This window comes from Sceloporus occidentalis, unplaced genomic scaffold, assembly GCF_023333645.1.
Source record: "Sceloporus occidentalis isolate IW3139 unplaced genomic scaffold, rSceOcc1.0.p SCAF_1, whole genome shotgun sequence".
Lineage (NCBI taxonomy): Eukaryota > Metazoa > Chordata > Lepidosauria > Squamata > Phrynosomatidae > Sceloporus > Sceloporus occidentalis.
This window is the reverse complement of record NW_028316981.1, coordinates 21,427,961-21,449,131: the sequence shown is the minus strand read 5'-3', so window position 1 is coordinate 21,449,131 and position 21,171 is coordinate 21,427,961. Positions and strand designations below refer to the sequence as shown.

Genomic DNA, 21,171 nt, shown 5'->3' with positions numbered 1-21,171 from the left:
GAATAACATAAAACATGCAGGAGTTGGGTTTTTGTTAAAAAAAGATAAACACAAATTTTTATATATATATATATATATATATATAACATTATATAAATTTATATAATAAAGCTTAATAATAATGACAGGCAGAGTGGCATAGTGGTATATGAATAGGGTTGCCATTTTAGTGGACAGTTATGGCAACCCTATATATGAGCATTGGACTAGGACTCTGGAGAGCCGGGTTCGAATCTTGCTCGGACATGGAAACCCACTGGGTGACCTTGGGCAAGTCACACACTCTCAGCCTCAAAGGAAGGCCATGGTAGACCCCCTCTAAACAAACCATGTCAAGAAAACCCTACAATAGAGTCACCTTAGGGCTGCCATAAGTCGGAAACGACTCGAAGGCACACAGCGCACATCCCATATGAAAGCCTCCCTGAGAGGACTGTACTGTACATTAAATAGCAATAGCAAGTATATTTCCATACCACTTATCATTGAACCAGCACCCCTTAAGTGGCTTATGGTACATACTGTAAGCCAGTTGCATTAAAAACTTGCTAGAATAAAAACGTTTTTGCCTGGAAGTCAATATCTGGAAGTCATGATCGTCCCCTACAGATATGGGTGCTATAGGCCATCCCTCCTCCTTGAAACAGTCAGGCTGACGTGTGACTTCTTCCTTGCCTCCATCTCAAAACAACTTGCGTTGGGACTGAGCAAAATGGGCTCCGGTAGATTAAAAAAAGAAGAAGTCTGCAGAAAGTGTCATTCTTCCCTGAAAGATCTAGAAAACGCATGGCTTTTCCTCTTCCAGAACCATTTTAAAAAGTGGGTGGGTGGGTTGGCATGAGTCAGGCGGATGTGGAATTACTCACTCCCTTTCTTGAAACCATTTGGAAAGCTAAATCTAAATAGTCAGTTTCCTTAGGAAAGGGGACCCAACTTTTACAAGCGGTGTTGCACAAGCAGATTGTGCCAAGTGACAACGCTCCTGTCACTTTGCGCAGTTAGTTGTGCAAAGCAACAACGTTCCCATCCCTTTGCACAATTATTTGTGCAAAGGGACAACACTCCCATCCCTTTGTGCAATTATTTGTGCAAAGCAAGAACGCTCCCATCCCTTTGCACAATTATGTGTGCAAAGGGACAATGCTCCCATCCCTTTGTGCAATTATTTGTGCAAAGTGACAATGCTCCGACCCCTTTGCGCAGTTATTTGTGCAAAGTGACAACGCTCTCATCGTTTTGCACATTTATTTGTGCAAAGTGACAATGATCCCACCCCTGCCTTTACACACACACATACAGACACACCCCATTCCCAACTGGTTCCTGAAATAGTTTGTCCCTAGCATTTACTCATATTCTGAGAGAAAGTACACCTTCAACTTACTAGAGAAAGTGTCTTATTGGAGAGCCAGACCATTGGACTAAGACTCTGGAGCGCAGAGTTCAAATCCTGGCTCAGCCATGTAAACCCTTGTTTTCAGTCTCCGGGGAAGACAAGGGCAACCCTTCTCTGAACAAATTCTGCCAAGAAAACCCCATGATAGCTTTGCCTTAGGGTGGCCATAAGTCAAAAATGACTTGAAAGCATAACAAGAACAACAATAGCCCCATGGTACTATTCTTTTTGTTTAGCCCTAATCAAAATAAAACTAAGGTCTCTGGCCTAAAATGTTTGGATAATGACTTTGCTGGCTGTCCTTCTCTCTGCCACACAGACACAAGGATAATTCTCTCATTGCAAAGCACTGAAATGTCTGCTGGATTTCTCTGTACAGCAAAAATCTGCAGTGCAGTTATATCACCCTCTCTTTTTCTCCCACCTGTTTTAATAGAATATCCTCTCCTCCAATATCTCTGACATGGCTCTTCCATGCTTACCACTGTTTGGGGAAAAAGAAACAAGAAATTGTGTAATCATTTGCTTTCTCTGTTTTTAATACTGGATTTTGTTTCTCCCCGTAAGAGCCATGCCAAATTCATATTTACTAAGAATTATGGCTGGATTTATTAAGTGGGGCGTACTTGAAAATAATTAGGCATAATGCTGGTGCCGTAGAGAAGGGGAACTTAGGTAAGAGGGAATCTTTGGGGTGGAACGTTTAGACTGTTGTACCCTAAGAGCTCAAGAGTTGTGTTCGGATCCCCACTCAGACATATAAGCTCTCTGGACAACTTTAAGCCTTTCACTTTCTCTCAGCCTGACTTCATTCATACAGTTACTGTAAGAATAGATATGTGTGTGTTTAGAAGCAGAGAGGTCATCATTTTGAGTTCCTTGAAGGAGGGATGAAATAAAAATGTAATTTGCAGTCATTTAAAACATAATAAGACAATCAGTCTGACTGACTGGCAACTTGTCTTGTTGAAGTTGTTGTTGTTGTATGCCTTCAAGCCTTTTCTGACTTATGGGGTCCTTAAGGCAATCCTTTCATGGGTCTTTTTCTTGGCAGAGTTTGTTCAGAAGGGGTTTGCTATTGCCCTTCTCTGAGGCTGAGCAAATATGACTTGCTCAAGGTCACCCAGTGGGTTTCCATATCCAGGAGGGGATTTGAACCCTGCTCTCCAGAGTCATAGTCCAGCACTCAAGCCACTACGCCTCCAGATGTTGTTGGATTGCACTTCAGTTCTTCCCTCACTGAATATGACTGATGAGAATTGCAATCTGGCATTGTGTGTGTGTGTGTGTGTGTGTGTGTATAGTTTTATCTTTTTAAAATGTTATATTCTTTTTATAACTATCTGTTTTAATATTGCAAGAATGTAATTCCTTTTTAATGTACTTTTTCTATGTGAAGTTGAAGGCTTTCATGGCCGGCATACATAGTTTTTTGTGGGTTTTTCAGGCTATGGCCATATTCTAGAAGAGTTTCTTCCTGACGTTTCACCAGCATCTGTGGCTGACTGAAGATGCCATCCAGAGATGCTGGTGAAAAGTCAGGAAGAAATTTCTAGAACATGGCCACATAGCCTGAAAAACCCACAAAAAATACTTTTTCTATGTTCTTAATTGTACTGTTTTTAATGTTGTGAAGCTGTTCTGAGTCCCAGTTCTGGGAAGACTGGGAAAATAAATAATAATAATAATAATAATAATAATAATAATAATAATAATACTGTAGGCCACATATCCCCCATCTCCAAGTGGCTGAAATCTTGTTGGTGCCCTATGCTGTTGGTAGTACTTTCACCAAGGATGCAGAGCATTTGGTAAAGGAAACCAGACAAAATATCTTAGTTCTGAACAGGCTGTTTCTTCCCTTTTGTGCCCCTCATAGCCCTTTCCCCTCTGTGTTCCTCCTTTCCCTCTAGTTGTGCTGGTGTAGTGTGTCAACAGGATTTCAGCCAATATGTGTTTAGGATGAGGTTCATAAATTTCACATCCGGCCTGCAGTTCTTGCAGCCCATCAGATTGAATGCAGGCTATCTGCAAGGTAAGTGACAGCCTTATTTCTGCAGTCCCGGGCAATGATTGCAAAATTTGAAGGTTTATCAAGGCCTTGGTGGCCTATTGTGCATGACAGCTGAAGATAGGCTGCATATGAACTGCAGAAATAGTGCAGCCTGACACAACATTATCTGCCATGGTTCAGTGCTATGGGATTCTTGGATTTGTATTTAGGTATTTAGCCACCACCTCTGTCAGAGAGCTCTGGTGCCACAACACACTACAAATCCCAGGATTCCATAACATTGAGCCATGACATTTAAAGTAGTGTCAAACCAGATTATTTCAGCAGTGCTGATGGAGCCTCAGTTCAGTGTTGTGGGCTGCACATTGCCCCGGCTGTTCCCTGGGGTCAGCATAAGACACAAAGTCAAAGTGGCTGCTCTAGTTAAAATGCGCTAGTACCTTAGGTCGATCAGATTATTTTGGCACCTGCAGTAGAGAATCTCACAAGCAGTTTACCTTCTCCCAGAAGGTCAAAACACTATTGTAATAAATTAAATAACTATTCATTTACTGTAGAGAGATCTTGTACCACCATTGAGACTAACTATACAAAAAAGTTGGCAGCATGAGCTTTTATAGACTGCTTTCTCAGATGCATTTGGTCAGATGTCTCCAAATACATCTGACAAAATAGACTTAAGTCTACAAAAGCTCATGCTGCCAACTTCTTTCTTTCGGTTAGTCTCAAAGGTGCTGCAAGATCTCTCTGCATACTGATTCTACAGACTAACACGGCTATATCTTTTAAATCTATCAATTTACTGTTAATAATAATAATAATAATGTTTATTTATATACCGCTTTTCCAAATTAGATCTGGTTAGGCACCAGATATGTTCCCCATTCTGTCTAATGATATATCAGTTTGGTCTATGCTCATACTTGGCTGGTTTAAACCAGGTTGGTTTAAACAAATTTGCTTAAAAAAACCCAAAACCCTCTTGCATTTTTTTAATTGATTCTTTTAAAAGCCTGGATATTATTATAATTTTCCATCCCTCCTACAGGAACAAGAATGATTGTTTGAAGTTAAACTTTTTAACAGTTTATTGGCAGTTGTTAATTTTTAGGTCAGTTGTGTGCTTTGTTTGAATCACTTTATTTTATAGTACAGTAAATGCTATTTAGAAACAAGGCCTTCCATTAACAAAGGTTTAACTAACTTGCTTTAAAAAAGAGCACCTTTTAAAAGAACCATTGTTTTGTTGTTATTTAAGCTAGTGGCCATAGGCATCTGAACTTAATTTTGCTACTTAATATTCTGATTTAATCCTATATTAGTGTAGTCCTACACATTAATACAAAACAACTGGTTTAAATCACAGAAACCAGTTCAAACAAACATCAGTTTTGGGGGGAGGTTAACTCTCCTCCAGTCCTATCTATGCTGCAATTTTATACTATTTTAACTAGATAATTCTAATTTTTTTTAAAAAATTATTAAAAAATCCCAGAGCCAGCCAAATGGCAGGATAGGACTGTTCAGAATCATCAGGTGCTTGGAAATGCAGAATTGTATTAAAGCTGGCTTCCAAAAGAGGAGGTTTTAAAATGTTTATTGTGATGTTTTTAACAATTTTTATCCTGTGAGCTGCCTTGGGTCCCTTTTTGGGAGAAAGGCAGCACTGAAGTGAAATAAATAAATAAATAAATAAAATTACATTTCTGGATCAGATCCTAGCAGAACTATGTTTCTCCTTGCTATAGTCAGGATTATAAGGCTTTTGAAACATTGATAGGACCGTGATGTATAAATGGAAAGTTCACTTTAAAAACAAATAAAAGTAAGACTGTCACCGTCTTATTGAGTCGTATGACATTGCAGCTGGACCTACACTAAACCATTTGCACCAGTCCTGTATTCTCAGTTTTGATGTAGTCATATTGAAAAATAGCCCGTGTGGTTCAGTGTACTAAGCAGTTTTCCTGGTCTTTGGAAGATTTTGTTGACAGTAGCATCTTTGGCAGATAAAGTCTGTGTTAAGTAAGATGGGAGAATTCTCATGAAGCCAAGTTGTCCCTATATTGGGAGAAAGGTGGGCTATAAGAAAATAAAATAATAATAACACAATCATCTTTGTGACAAGGAGAGAGGAGGGAAGCTGTGCTCAAAGTGCTACTGTGTGAATTGAACTGGAAACACTTTGAAAGAAAAGTGCTGAGCTTCAATGACATGCACTAGGAGGTGGGGGAGGCTTTATGGGGATATGAATTGTGTGCTAATGGTACAGAAATAACACTGCAGAGAATTAAACAGGCAGCTGGCTTGGGTAAAAGTGTTAAAGCAGCTTCCAACAAAAGAGTACCACTTGATAGAAAACACGAGTGTGGGTGCCTCTGTGTGTGTGTGTCGTTTGCCTTGATGTGATGACAGTAATCGTACTTCACATTTGAAATAATACATCTGTGCCTTTCTTGCATTTGGCATCTGTGAAAGGAAAATAGTAAAATCGCAAATTCAGCAATGTAGCACAATTTAAAACAACGAATGTCAGAAATGTCAAACAAAACAAGACAAGCAGATGCATTATTTACAGTGAACAAAACTATTTAAAACATAGTTCAGGCTCATACACATAAAAATAAACAAAACCAAGGAAATTTAAATAAATAGGAGCAAACACTGAACAAAAATTACCAAAACAAGCAATGATGGCCCTTGTGGTTTCTTTCAGCTCTATCATTCTGTGGCCACTGTTAAGATCTGAAAGATCTGTATCACCTCTCTCAGCCCTTTGAAAATTTAGGGCAAGGGACAAGATATGTATTTTTCTGGATCCTATTACATTCTATCCCACGCACCCAACTATGTAAGTATGCTTCATACTTGAGGCCTTAATATCACTTGGTACTGTATGAAAGCTCATGGTAAAATACAACCAGTTAGTCTTAAATGTACTGCCACTTCTTTTCTTTCCTTACTTTCCTCCTTTTGATTAACCACTATAGCTCCACATTATAAGTAAAATACAACCAGTTAGTCTTATATTTATAAGTATGTAAAGAAATCTTGTTGCACCTTTGAGACTAACTGAAAGAAAGAAGTTGGCAGCATGAGCATTCATAGATTTCAGTCTACTTCCTCAGATGTTTTTGGTGAAGTAGGCTGAAGTCTACGAAAACTCATGCTGCCAACTTCTTTCTTTCAGTTAGTCTCAAAGCTGCTACAAGATCTCTCTACATATTGATTCTACAGACTAACACAGCTATACCTTTAATTTCTTCCACAATATAAGATAACCTCAGCTAAAAGCACTTCAAAACAAACAGATCTAAACAAATAGGTCTTCAGAGCCCTTTTGTTGCCCAGATCTGACATAACACACCATCGCTTTCGCAACCAGGAGACCAGATATTTTAGGAAGAATGAAGGGGATGCCTTCATTTTGCTCTTTCAGATTACTTTGCTGAAATCATCACCACCTCCATCATTGTTCAACAGAACATCATTAGCTTAGTTATTATGTAAGTCCAGCCATTCTACCAACAAGCCTTTTGCGTGCTCCAAGATGCTTGAGTTTGTTTTGAATAGTGGGTCTACTGTGTAGCTTGACAAGTGGGAAAGTGGTTAAGTGAACAGTGTTTGAATTACTGGGTCTGAGCGGTTGCGGGTCTTTAATGAAATTCAGAAGCCTCACTCCACTTCTAGCCAAACTGTGCCCCTTCTGCTAAATAAAGCTTGTCTGGACCTCTCATTGATGGCTTCCTGCCTGCAGGCAAACTTTCCTTTTATTAAAACAGAGGCTCAGTCAACAGAGTTGGTTTGTTTTCTTCCCTGCTGTGTATTTTAACCTGTCTTTTACCGTGGCTATTTTTATATGTTCCTACTTGATTTTTCCATAGTTTTTATTTTCTTTGCTGCATTAAGCTTTTGTGGATTTTACTCTTGGCCACTTTGGACATCTTTTGCAGAAAAGTGGGACCCAAATGTATTGAACAAAAGCAATACATAAGGGGACTGCAAAGCCAGATTTGACAGCTTGACCTCCCTTTATCTTCATATTCAGAGAATTACAATTGAGTTTGTGTTCCCATGTGCATAAACAGATAGGCCTGGAGGATGCGTGACAGTGGCAATGGTGTCTATCTCTGTGCTTCCCATGTCTGTTTTCAGCCAGGGCTGTTTACAATAGGCCCTTGGTATCCGTTGGGGTTTAGTTCCAGGATCACCCGTGGATATCAAAATCCGTGGATGCACATGTCCCATTAAATACAATGGTGTGGTAAAATTGAGTCTCCTATGTAAAATGGCAAAAACAAGGTTTGCTTTTGGGAATTAATTTTTTGGAACATTTTCAAAGTGTGGATGCTTGAATCTGTGGATAAAGAATCTGTGGATATGGAGGACTGACTATATATACAGTGGGGTAGTAAAATGGTGTCCCTTTATATAAAATGGTAAAATCAAGTTTGGCCTTTTGGATTTTTTAAAAATAATACATGGTTGAATCCGTGGCTGCAGAGGGCGGACTGAACTGTTTTATTTCCCTTGATTCAAGAGGATAGTGTTCAGTGAGAGCACCAGAGAGTTTTTTGCATTTTAAAAGGAGCTTTAACCCAGCAGTAAAAGTCACTGTTTGGAAGTCCAAGTTTAATCACTGCCATTTCTGGGTCAGGCTCTTGTTTGTAGCCCAAACAGCTGTAGTCAGTCACTGTTGACAATAGCGATGAGGATGGACCACAAGACAGCGTTCTCTGAGATACCTAGAATTTTCCTTGGGTCCACAGTCTCATCAGCCCTCCATAACCACAAACGTTTTGTCCATGGATTCAACCATCCACAGCTTGAAAATATTTGAAAAATACATAAAATTCTCTAAAGCATACCTTGATTTTACTATTTTAGATAAGAGACATCATTTTACTGTGCCATAGTATCTAATGGTACTTGAATAGCCACAGAGGGTCCTGGAACCAACCCCCAGGGGATACTGAGGGCCCACTGTACAAGTAAAGGAAAGAGACAGCTCATGCACAGATTGGCAACGTTACCTTTTGGGATTACAGTACCATGCCATGCCAACTGTGGGATTCCTGTATCCCTCAAACTGCTCATCCTTTAATCTTTCAGTATTCTGGTGAATTGTATGTTGTGGCGTGTTTCCAACTTATGATGCTCCTAAGGTGACCCTATCACAGAGCTTTCTTGGCAAAATTTTGAGGCAGAGAGAGTGTGTCTTGTGTGCCTTCAAGGCCCTCCAATTTCACCCCCTTGTCCTGACAGAAGTGGACCTGTCCCCTCTCTGTTCATAAATGATTTTTTAACACACAGTGAAAAATTTACCGTAATTTTCAGTGAGACATTGGATTGTCTTAGGTCAGGGTTGGCAAATTGTGACCTGTGGAACTCCTACTTGCAATGCCCGAAGCCCTTCCGCCCTCCCCCCCAAATTAATTTTTTCAAGCAGTTTTCAGATGATATTTTTGCCCCTAAGCCAGCAAGGGCCCCCCACCCCCGCAACACCTGCAATTCAACAGTTTGCTTCCCTAACTCTTCAAACACTCTTGAAAAAAGAAAAATCATCCAAAAATATATCTTGCTGTGTAGGAAACCTCTCTAGAGAGACAGAGTGGCATAGTGGTTTGCATGTCGGACTGCAACTCTGGAGACCAGGGTTTGATTCCCATGCAACCCACTGGGTGGCCTTGGGGAAGTCACACGCTCTCAGCCTCAGGGGAAGGCAATGGCAAACTTCCTCTGAAAAAAACCTTGCCAAGAAAACCCCATGATATGGCCTTAGAGTCGCCATAAGTTTTAAACAATTTGAAGGCACACAATAGCAACAATAGGGAAACCCCATTCAAGTTTTCAGTGGTCCTAACTCTACCAGAAATAGTGCAGCCAAGGGTTGTGAGTTCAATCCCTGGACTCCAAGGCTGACTCAGCCTTCCATCCTTTTCTAAGTCGGTAAAATGGGTACCTAGCTTGTGGGGGCAGTGTGACACCCCTTAAACAGGGGCCATCATATCACCTCTTAACCATCTCTTCTCCAAGCTAAACATACCGAACTCCATAAGACTTTCCTCATAAGGCATGGTTTCCAGGCCCTTCACCATTTTGTTGGCTCTCGTTTGGACACACTCCAGTTTGTCAGCATCCTTTTTGAATTGTGATGCCCAGAACTGGATGCAGTATTCTAGGTGAGGCCCTACCAAAGCAGGATAGAGTGGCACTATTATTTCCCTTGATCTAGACGCTATACCTCTATTGATGCTGCCTAAAATCTCTTTGGCCTTTTTAGCTGCTGCATCACACTGTTGACTCATGTTCAACTTGTTGTCTACTAGGGCTCCTAGATCCCTTTTACAGGTAGTCTCCTTAAGCCAGGTCTCCCCCATCCTATATCTATGCGTTTCATTTTTCCTCCCTAAGTGCGGTACCTAACATTTCTCTGTGCTGAAGCTTAGAGAGTGCAGAGTTCATTACTCTGCAGTTGGCCCTTCTTATACACAGATTTTTTTATACACAGATTCAAGCATCCACGGTTTGAAAATGTTCAAAAAAAGTATAAATTTCAAATATCAAACCTTGATTTTCCATTTTTTTAAGGGACAGCACATCCACAGATTTTGTTATTCGTGAGTGATCTTGGAACCAAACCCCAGCATATAACATGGGTCCACTGTATTAAGCGGTATAGAAATGTAAATGCTAAATGCTATTGCTATAGAACAGTTAAAAGAATTAGACTGTGCCTACTTAACTGGAAGTAAATTCCAATCAATTAAATAGAGTTATTGTTATTGTTGAATTACTGTTGAATTTGAATTGACATGCTCACATACCTATGGCATATATATGTCTGTCTCTGGCTTCCACTTCACCAAAAACATCTGAGGAAGTAGATTGAAGTCTACAAAAGCTCATGCTGCCAACTTCTCTTACTTTTAGCTAATCTCAAAGGTACTACAAAATTTCTCTACATGCTGATTCTACAGACCAATATGGCTATATCTTTGAAATTCCATTACTGTTGACTTATTGTTGTTGCTAACTTCTCTTGAGTTGACTTTGACTCATGGCGATCCTGTGGATGAGACATCTCCAAGACCCCCTGTCCTCCACTGCTCTGTTTAGGTCCTGTAGATTCATACCTGTGGCTTCCCCAATAGAGTCCATCCATCTGGTGTGTGGTCTTGCTCTTTTTCTACTGTCTTCTATCTTTTCCAGCATTATTGTCTTTTCTAGTGAGTGATGCCTTCTCATGATGTGGCCAACGTACAACAGCCTCAGTTTAGTTATCTTGGCTTCCAGGGGGAGTTCAGGCTTGATCTGTTCTAGGACCCAATTATTTGTCTTTTTGGCCATCCATGGTATCTTCAAACTTCATTGTTCATTTGCACAGTGCGCCTGTGCTGTATGTGGGCTCACCATACACAGACTTGAGGTTATGCAGATGGTGAACCCTAACACGGTGAATGGGATGTGCGCCTGTGGTATGTGCTGTGCTGCACGCTGCAGGGCCACATCCCATTCAAATGAATGGGGCTTGATCATAGGAGGAATTTGCCTTATTCTTGGGTGTGTGTGTGTGCCCAGAACGGATGCCCCACATAAGGTGAGGGCACACTGTATATCTTTGCACTTTAGGATTTTATCTAGTTCTTTCATAGCTGCCTTTCCCATTTCTAATCTTCTGATTTCTTGACTGAAGTCTCTGTTCTGATCTATGTTTGATGGTGTTCAATAAAAATAATAAAAATAGAAAAAGGTAAATATTGTATATTCTTTTTGCTCCTTAACATCATTGCTTGTCATAATTACTCTTACCTTTGTTTGTTGTTGTTAGCTGTCCATTTTGTTTGTCTTTTGGATGCCCATTGTATTCTCCACACTCTTCTCTAGCACTAAATCTCAAAATGAGTTGATTTTCTTTTATCCGCTTTCTTCACTGTCCAGCTCTCACATCCATACATAGTGAGGGGGATTACAATGGATCAGACAATACTATGTTTAGTGCTCAGTTGTATATATTTTTTCTTTAAGATAATAATGATTGGAAACAGGGTCAGAGTGTGGTTGTCACAAGGGAATAATGTGCCACAGGAGACAGGCATTGGATGTAGGCTTCAGAATTTATTTATTTATTTTATTTTTATCCTGCCTTTCTCCCAAAATGGGACCCAAGGCAGTGAACATATATAAAACATAACAGTTAAAATTGTACAATTAAAATAATAAAAATATAAAAATTACAAATATAAAATTTTAAAACATACAAAGTTAAAATTAAACAGTCCAAGTCCAACCCTCTCATCTCCCAAGAAAACCAAGCCTGCCAGATCTCAAAAGGCCTGTTTAAACAAAAATGTCTTTGCCTGCCTACGAAAGGCCAGCAGTAAGGGGTCCAGCTTAGTCTCCCATGGAAGGTAGTTCCACAAGGAAGGAGCAGCCACTGAGAAGGCTCTCTCTCGGGTCCTCACCAGGCGAGCCTGGGATGGTGGTGGGACCGAGAAAAAGCCTTCTCCTGAAGATCTTGGGGCTCTAGGTGGTTCATATGGGGAGATACGGTCTTTCAAATAGTCTGGACCTAAGCCGTGTAGGGCTTTATAGGTCATAACCAGTACTTTGAATTGTGCTTGGAAACAAACCGGTAGCCAGTGAAGCTGTTTCGATACAGGAGTTATACGCTCCCTGTAACTGGCTCCGGTCAACATTCTGGCTGCAGCATTTTGGACTCACTGAAGTTTCCGAACAGTTTCCAAAGGCAGCCCCACGTAGAGCGCATTACAGTAGTCCAAACAGGATGTAACCAAAGTGTGTGTCAATTTAGCCAGATCTGACATCTCAAGGAATGGGCGCAGCTGGCAAGTTTTAATTGTGCAAATGTACTCCTGACCACTGCTGAGACCTGGGCATCCAGATTCAGACTGGAGTCCAGGAGCACACCCAAGCTGCGAGCCTGAGATTTCAAGGAGAGTGTAACCCCATCCAGCTCAGGCATAGCCCCAATTCCCTGATCTGCCTTACGACTGACCAGGAGCACCTCTGTCTTGTCTGGATTAAGCTTCAATTTGTTTGCCCTCATCCAGTCCATTACTGACATCAGACACTGGTTCAGCACAGGGACAGCTTCCTTGGATGGAAAGGAGAGATAGAGTTGGGCATCATCTGCATACTGATGACACTGCACCCCAAAACTCTGGATGACCTCTCCCAGCGGTTTCAGGTAGATGTTAAACAACATGGGGAATAAAACAGCCCTGAGGGACTCCACGGGCCAGTGGCCAAGGAGTCGAACAGGAGTCCCCCAACACCACCTTCTGGGACACTGTGCAGACACAATGGTGGCAGAAAAGTATAGTTTCTTAGCTACCACCACTGCAATGGCATAGGTTTTCCAGTGTGTTTTGGTCCGCGTTTGATCGGATTAACTCTGAGTCTTCAGCCATCATCGCTCTAGTCTCTGTCCCACTCATTTCATCACCATCAGCTCCCTTGTAAACCCGGGAGCACATCTGGCTCCGCTTCGTGTGAGGGGATGCGTAGGGGCGATCATGTCCACCACCCTGGCCATTTCCCTATTCCAGAGGTTAGCCAGGGCTTTGACAGGATCACCTGTCGAGGCAGCAGAAAACTCCCCAAGAGCCATCAGGAATCCCTCCGGATCCAATGGTCTCCTGGGGCGGACTCCAACACCACTGCAGAGACTAACTTAGCCAGCTCAGGCAGGGAGACTGTTGTGCAGCGGGGTGGTCGGTACACCAACAGAATCCCTATTCTTTCCTGGCCACACATCTTTAAGTACACACACTCATACCCAGTAGACTGTGGGACAGGGCACCTGGTAAGGGAGATGGAATCCCGATAGATGACTGCAACTCCACCTCCCCACCCCCCAAGCCTTGCCTGCTGCTGAACGGAGAACCTAGGTGGGCAAAGCTGGGAGAGATTACCCCCCCCCCCCGCTTCATCCAGCCAGGTCTCCGTAATACAAGCCAGGTTGGCATGCTCATCGAGGATCAAGTCCTGAATCAGCTGTGTTTTACCATTTACTGACCTGGCATTGAGCAGCACCATTTTCAGCCCAGGGGGCCTGCTACCAAGGCTATCTAGACTATTTGAATTGGGGATCAGTTTGGGAGTAACCAGAACTCTATGTACCTCCCTTCTTCCAGAGTGATAAAACTGACTCCTTTTACTGTATCTCCCCCTGTCCATTACTGTTGTAATGGCTGCTCCCTGGATAGTTTCCCCTCCCGTGTCCTGCTTGCAGCACATATTGTAGTTTTTGAGGTTACAACTCAAACCAAACAACCCTCACCAACGAACCAGAGGGACTGGCCATCGCCCTCGCTCCCCCCAAAGCCCCCTACAGTGGCGACCCCACTGCTGGCGGGCCCGCCACAGTAGGCACCCAGCTTTTATCCCCTTGGCAGGGGGACAGGTGGTCCTACCTGGCTATTTAGCCAGGAATTGGCTGGGTGCCTGGAGCCTGGTCCTGAAAGGAGTAGTCCTTGGAGAAGGCAGCAAACCTCCAGAAAGGCTGCCAGCCGCAGCAGGGCAAGCAAAGCAAAGCAGGCAGGCAGGCAGGCAGGCGTTATAGCTCTTCCTGGGGTGATGGAGTGGCCTCTTCCTTCTCCTACATACTGACTCCCTGTAGCATGAGAATGTAGCATGAAGGTATTCATTAGTCTTTGGGACAGTTGTATTCTTGAATTTGTTGTTGTGTGCCTTCAAGTTGTTTTGACTTCTGGCGACCCTAAGATGAACCTGTCATGGGGTTTTCTTGGCAAGATTTATTCAGAGGAGGTTTGCCATTGCTTTCCTCTCAAGCTGAGAGGTGTGATTTGCCCAAGATCACCGAGTGGACATTCAAACCTGGGTCTCCCAGAGTCCTACTCCAGTACTCAGGACACTACACCCAGCGTGACCAGATGTTCTTCTTTTTCAGGACATGTTCTACATTTCACCCTTCTGTTTAAGAGGAATTTCTGAAAATGAGAGCCAGCATGGTGTAGTGGTTTGAGCTTTGGACTAGGCCTCTGGAGACCAGGGTTCAAATCCCAGCTCGGCCATGTAAACTCAGTGAGTGACCTTGGGCAAATCACACTCTCTCAGAGGATGGCAATGGCAAATTCCCTCTGAAGAAACTTGCCAAGAAAACCCATGGGGTTGTCAGAAGTTGAAAACAACTTGAAGGCATGAAACAACAACAAAGGAGGCATCGATTTACATTTATATGAATGCTTTTAGCTTTTATTTTGCAATGTTCTCCAAAAATGTCCTACTTGAACATCCTATATTTTGCAGTGCCTTGCCCTCCTGTTCAGTCACCCTGACTGTACCATGCTGGCACGCATTGGTTTACAGCTCCCCAAAACCCCATGGCATGTGAATTCTGGGAAGTACAATCCAGACAAGTAACTCCCCACCAAATAAATAGTGAAAGGTCCAAAACATACTACATCAATAAACCAACCAACCAACCAACAAGCTTCATTTATATACTGCTTCATACCGCCTAAGCAGTGTCTAAGTGGTTTACAACTGTAAGCTAATTTGCCCCCAACAATCTGGGTACTCATTTTAGCGACCTCCTCGGAAGGATGCAAGCCTGAGTCAAGCTTGAGCCCTTTCGCTGGTATTGAACTTGCAACCTTGTGGTTTTGAGTGAGTGGCTCTGGTGCTAAAACAAACTACAATTCCCAGTACGTGGAGAGATCTTGTAGCACCTTTGAGACTAGCTGAAAGAAAGAAATTGGCAGCATGAGCTTTCGTAGACTTCAGTCTACTTCCATTCACCAAATGCATCTGAGGAAGTAGACTGAAGTCTACGAAAGCTCATGCTGCCAATTTCCTTCTTTCATTTAGTCTCAAAGGTGCTACAAGATCTCTCCACATACTGATTCTACAGACTAACATGGCTATATTTTTGAATTCTAATGTTCCCAGGATTCCCTAGCACTGAACCAGGACAGTTAAAGCAGTTTCAAACTGGACTATTCCTGCAGTATATTTTGGACCTGAGTCTAAATCCTTTACTGGGATTATCTAGAGTGATATTCTTCAATTTTTGAAGTACTAGGAGTGGGATCTGTTGCGATCATCAAATAACATAGTATTTGTGTATTTATTCTCTTCTTCATCTCACCATGGAATGGGCAGATAAGAGCTGGGAACAGCTGATAGCCAGCTGACCCCGCCCTTGGGTGAGTCATATGCTCCCGCTGTTGAGGCCCTCTATTGCTTTGTCATGTCAAAAACCCTTCAAAGTATCAGCAAGCCTGTTGCAATTTTTTTCCTGCAGAAGATCTTTTTCCTGGCTCCTTCCAAGGTGAAACTGTGGACTTTTTGCAGAGCCCTACAGGGTGATCAGACATCGTAACCATAAAGAAGGACGAGGCACCACAAAATATAGTAGGACAATGAGGAAAAGTGTAGAAAAATGTTAAAAATCTAAAAGCACTCATGCAAATATAAATTCATGCTTCTTTGGTCCAAAACGCACTGCAGAAATAATCCAGTTTGAGACTGCTTTAACTGCTCAGGAAATCCTGGGAACTGTAGTTTATTGTAGCACCAGAGCTCTCTGACAGAGAAGACTAAATGCTTCACAGAACTACACTTCCTCAAATTCCCTAGTTAAAGTGGCCTCAAACTGGATTATTTCTGCAGTGTGTTTTGGACCTCAGTCATGCTCAAAATGGAGGATGTTTTGAAATTCTTCCAAGACAGAAGGCTGAAATGTAGGATGCTTCCTGGAGGAGGAGGATGCCTGGTCACCATGCTACTATATGAACCACCTGAAGCCCTGGCAGCCATCCTTGCCTTTGTAACTCCTTGGGACATCCTGTTTTTGTCTTTCAGACAAGATTCCCCCCCCCCCCCACTCGAATAGGCCTTTCCCTCCACAGGAATGAACTCTGGAGTCGCTTTGTCTCCTCAGACAAACACCCACAAGTTCTGGAGTCTTGCCTTCACATCCCTCCCTCCTTTAAGCTGTCACGCTGCACACCCCAGCCAGAAATGCGAGCAGAGTCCAAATCTTTCCGGATGACAGTTTTCCTCCTTAATTTAAACCATGAAGCCCTACTAGCTTCATGCTGGCCTGGCTGGCAGCCATTTCCCCTTTCTGTCATGCAGCAGTACCTTCAGTTCCCTCCTGCTGTCTCTTCAGGATTTGGACTGGAATCTAATAGTTCTAGATTTTAGTGCCTCTTTTTTTCAGTCCGGTGTTATCCTAACGCTTATGGAAATATAACTCTTTCCTGTATTTTCAGAGTATTTCACATTAAGTTGTTCTTGTGTGCCTTCAAGTAATTTCCAACTTATGGTGACCCTAAGATGACCCTATAGTGGGGCTTTTTGGCAAGTTCCTTCAGAGAGGATTTGTCACTGCTATCCTCTGAAGCCAAGAGAATATGGCTTGCCCAAAGTTACCCAGTGAATTTCCATGGCTGAGCTGGAATTCAAACTCTGATCTCCAGAGTCATCGTTCAGTGTTCAAACCACTACACCATGCTGGCTCTCCACTGATGATATCCAGATATGTTTTGGTATTATGTTGGGGTGGACTCAAAGCTTGCTCATAGGCTTGCACAGTCCCCTCTTTTATTCTTCTTCTGTGCAGGAGTTGTTTGAAAGGGTTTTTCAAATGGTTTGTTGTGTCACTTAGAACAACAAACTGTGTTTAGAAACAATCAAAACACTTCCAAACCATAGTCTGAAACAGGCTTGATGAAGCAAACCATAGTATTAAGCATAGTTCTCAATACAGACAATGTCAAAAACCAGGTTCATTAAAAAGTTTCCAAGCTCTTCCCCTTGGTCATGTGTGAAGACAAAATGTGAGGGAGAAGTGTACTGGTTTATTACAGAAATGGGCAATTGGTTTCCCAGTTTGAGGGCCAAATTGTAATTTGGGGAGGGTTGTTGGGATGGGCACATCCAACTGTTGTCATTCTGTACATCCTGAAGTCAGTCTGTCTCTTTGGTTTTCCTTTTGCTGTCTCTCCAGGCTTCCAAGATGATGTGCGGTCAAGCTCAAACAGTCGGAGTGGCAGCCATGACAGGCATGAGGAGCATACGGACACATCAGACAGCGAGTCATTCTCCCTACAGGTCCGCAAGATGAACCAGCAGCCTCAGATCCGCAAGCCAGGAGAACAGGGCTATGATCCCAACAGGTAATGCATTTGTTTGAAGAGAGTACCAAAGGCAGAGGGGGAACTGTGTGGCCCTCCAGATGATGAACTGCAACTCATTGTGCAACCCTCCAGATATTGTTGAACTGCAGCACCTAGCCCAGATAGCCAGTGGTGAAGAATGCTAGGTGTTGCAGTTCAACAATATCTGGAGGGTTGCACAATTCCCATCCATTAGGGTGGAAAACCTTATTAGGATGCTAGGGGCAGATTCATCAATAGGTGACATCAAGAGCAAGCCTCCTTGACGTTATATTCTTGACTGATGGAACTTTTCTTCCCAGGGCTTCAGTTGGAAATCTAGATTTTTCCCTCCTTCCTCACACAAGTAATCTTCCTATATTTCCCAAACTCCCTGTCTCCTTATTCTCTAAACCTTTTCAATCAATTTAATTTTTCATTTATTTATTAAATTTATAAACCACTGTGTGTTACAAATTTAGGAGCAGGGTACATTGGATTAAAACCAGGAAATACAACTAGTTACAAGAGAAACAAATACACTTATAAAACAGCGACATATAAGTCTCAGGTCAGGAGAATGGAAACAGATGTATAGATGCATAATCAATTTGAACATGGGAGAAAGCAAAACTGTTTTATCCATCCAGGTGCAAAAAAGCAGTACCAAGAGCTTCTGCTCACAGGAGTGTTTAAAAAAATCACAACTGTGAATAACTTGTGTGTTTTGCAGTATGGAAAGACAGCAAGGAAAAACTCTACCTGTTCTGTTTGCAGGGAGGGACACACTAAAAAGGGAGCCAATGGACTGGGACTGCTATTTGAGGTTTCTTCTTGTTGCTGTTGTTGTGTGCCTTCAAATCAATTCCAACTTATGGCTACCCTAACGTGACCCTATCATGGGGTTTTCTTGGCAAGCTTTGTTCAGACAGAGTTTGCCATGCCATCATCTGAGGCTGAGAGAATATGACTTGTCCAAAGTCACCCAGTGGGTTTCATGGCCAAGCTGGGAATTGAACCTTAGTCTCCAAAGTCATAGTCCATCACTCAAACCACTATGCCACGCTGGCTCTCTCTGAAGTTTCTACTCTAACATCATAATGTTTTTTCCCCTCCTGTACAATTTTAACACCTTTGCCTGATGAAGTAGCCAGCTGAACTTCAAAAGCTTGCAAGCCATAAACACTTTAAGATTAGGATACCTGAGGCCATCTCTTCTCCCTTATCATCCTGCCTAATCACTAAGGTCTTCTGAAGAAACTCTCCTAGTGGTTCCACATGGACTGAAACCTGTGTCAAACGCAGGTCTATGGAATATCGCCAGTATGGTGAAATTTGCAAGTGTCAGTAAATTCTCATAAGAAAGCAAAACAAAATTATCAAGAGTTCCCTTAAAATTTTAGACTAGACTAGCTTTAGAAAAGATAGAATGGGGAAGACTGGGATTAATAACTGTCTTTTATTACTCTTAACTACTAGATTATAATGTAAGTATGCCAGCATGGTGTAGTGGTTTGAGTGTTAGACTAGGATACTGGGAGACCATGGTTGGATTCCCTGCTAAAGCCATGGAAGCTCACTTGATGACCGTGGACAAGTCACCCTCTTTAAGCCTCAGAGGAAGGCCAAAGATCCTCTGTATCTTAGGGATGGTAATTTCCATTTCTGAGACAATGATGCAGAGTGAGTCACCCATTTTTCCTGTTCCTGGAATTTTCTGCAGCTGACTTCCAAGCTCTATCTATCTATCTATCTATCTATCTATCTATCTATCTATCTATTGCTAGAACTAGAGGCCTTCATTCAGTATGATCCTTGCTCTGGCCTCTAGCAAAATCAGAAAAATAATGTCATGCACACAGATATGTTACAAAAGTTCTTATACTCTCCTCACCAAGAGAGAACCTGAAGTGAGGAACACATGAAAATTTGTATTCTATCCTGTGAATAAGAAGTGTTACAGTTTCTCCCTGTTGTGCTTGTGTCCCCCACCAAGAAAAGAGCTATCAACATCTTCACATCACTCTCCTTCTGTGGATCTAATGTCCTTGTGGTAAAGCTTATTAGAACAGTAAAGAAATATGTTTTGCTTCCTGGTAAGAGTATATAATACCATCAGATTTTGTTAATGTATACAACTTTTCCTCTTGGAGGTGAGAATCCAATCCAGGAGTTTTCCAACAGTTTTCCAGTCAGACCAGTAGACCTTTCATCTTTTGCTCTGGTGTCTCATAGGAATAAAATCCAGAAGTTTGGGCTTCAACTATTTTACTACTAGATTCTGTTTCCTTTACAGAGAATGGAAGAGCGTTGCTGCTTGATCAATCTTAATGATACCCTCCAAACCAAGACAGCTTGTTCTTGTTGACAACAGGCAGCAAAGAATGTGAGAAATTGGAACCAAGTTCATATGATCTTTGTTCCTTTGACCTACTGAGGAAGCATCCTATAGGGATGGGGCATGTCTTAATTCAGTGCTTCTTGTGCCATTCTGAACTAGTTTGACAACTTCAGCAACAGAGTTCCTATGGAAAAATATCCTGCCTGTCAAGTAGAGACCTGTCACATTGCTAGGATGTCTGGCGAAGGTTTATGTGTTCACTGACTCTTGTCAGGGAGGCTCTACTGTCTTTTCTAGGGTGTATAGATCATAAAAGATACATACAACCAGAGGTGATGCCATCAGGGAGACCAAAAATAGCTGCTGATGTTGCCTGTGATTCATGAGCCTCAGCCCAGTCTCAGCCATTGGTTTAGTTGCTGTGATGTCATGCAATGCTTCATTCTGTATTATTTCCCCTTCACTCACCATAGGGATTAGCAAAACGTTCAGTTAACACAACTCATTTTCATTATAAACCACTTTTTCCCATTCCAGGGAGGACAGGAATAAATGATATCTGTACAAATCTATGAAAAAATTGAGGATTTTAGTGCTGCTATGATGGGCAGTAAATGACAATTGAAAAATGAAATGTAAGACAGAAATGCTTGTGTTTTCTAACCTGGATCTTCTTTTGTGTGTAATTCAAAATGTAATTGATAAAAATTTATAATTGATCTGTCATCTTCTATATTTTTACATGTTTTAAAGCTTATTCATGTATTTAATGTTTTAAATGTTTTCACCTGTTGTACACTGCCTCCAGGCCATGGTGAGAGCTATTAGTCAAATGCCATAGATAAATAATGGAAGAGGAGCACAAACAAGGAAGCAGCAGTTGCAATTCATGTCCAAATTTGGGGTTCTAGTTTGTAGTTCCCAACTAAGTGAGGATTGCAAGCTAGAAACACGCCAGGATTTGTTACTGGCTTGTGAATCCTGACTTGTTTATCAATTTTTTTAAAAAAAGGTTCACATGGGCAGGACTAGTGTAGGATTGCTGGGTTACCTTGATGTATCCATAAGTCCTGCATAGCCCCTTGTAATATGGCATGAGAGTGTGCAAGCTCAATTTGTTTTAGATTTCCATCTAAAAATCTGTGATATGGAGCTTTCTGCAGTGATCAGTCGGGTTAAATTACTGTTCATTAAAATCTAATGCTCAGTTGCATACTGAAGCCTTGAATTTTATCACCATTTAGCAAACACATTTTCTCTTTGCATGTTT

General features: G+C 41.9%; 1 protein-coding gene across 3 annotated transcripts in view; it reads left to right on the top strand.

The window, feature by feature from the left end:
• Nucleotides 1-21,171, top strand: part of GNL1 (G protein nucleolar 1) — a 47,244-nt gene that overhangs the window by 603 nt on the left and 25,470 nt on the right. The window contains exons 1-2 of one of the 3 annotated variants that reach the window (XM_089515634.1): nt 3,327-3,431; nt 17,413-17,581. In XM_089515634.1, the coding sequence (XP_089371760.1) occupies nt 3,359-3,431; nt 17,413-17,581 (242 nt within the window). In that variant the 5' untranslated portion in view covers nt 3,327-3,358. Of the gene's footprint in view, nt 1-3,326; nt 3,432-6,824; nt 6,917-17,412; nt 17,582-21,171 lie in introns of those variants that run through there. The other 2 variants (XM_089515653.1, XM_089515644.1) reach the window with 2 other exon arrangements.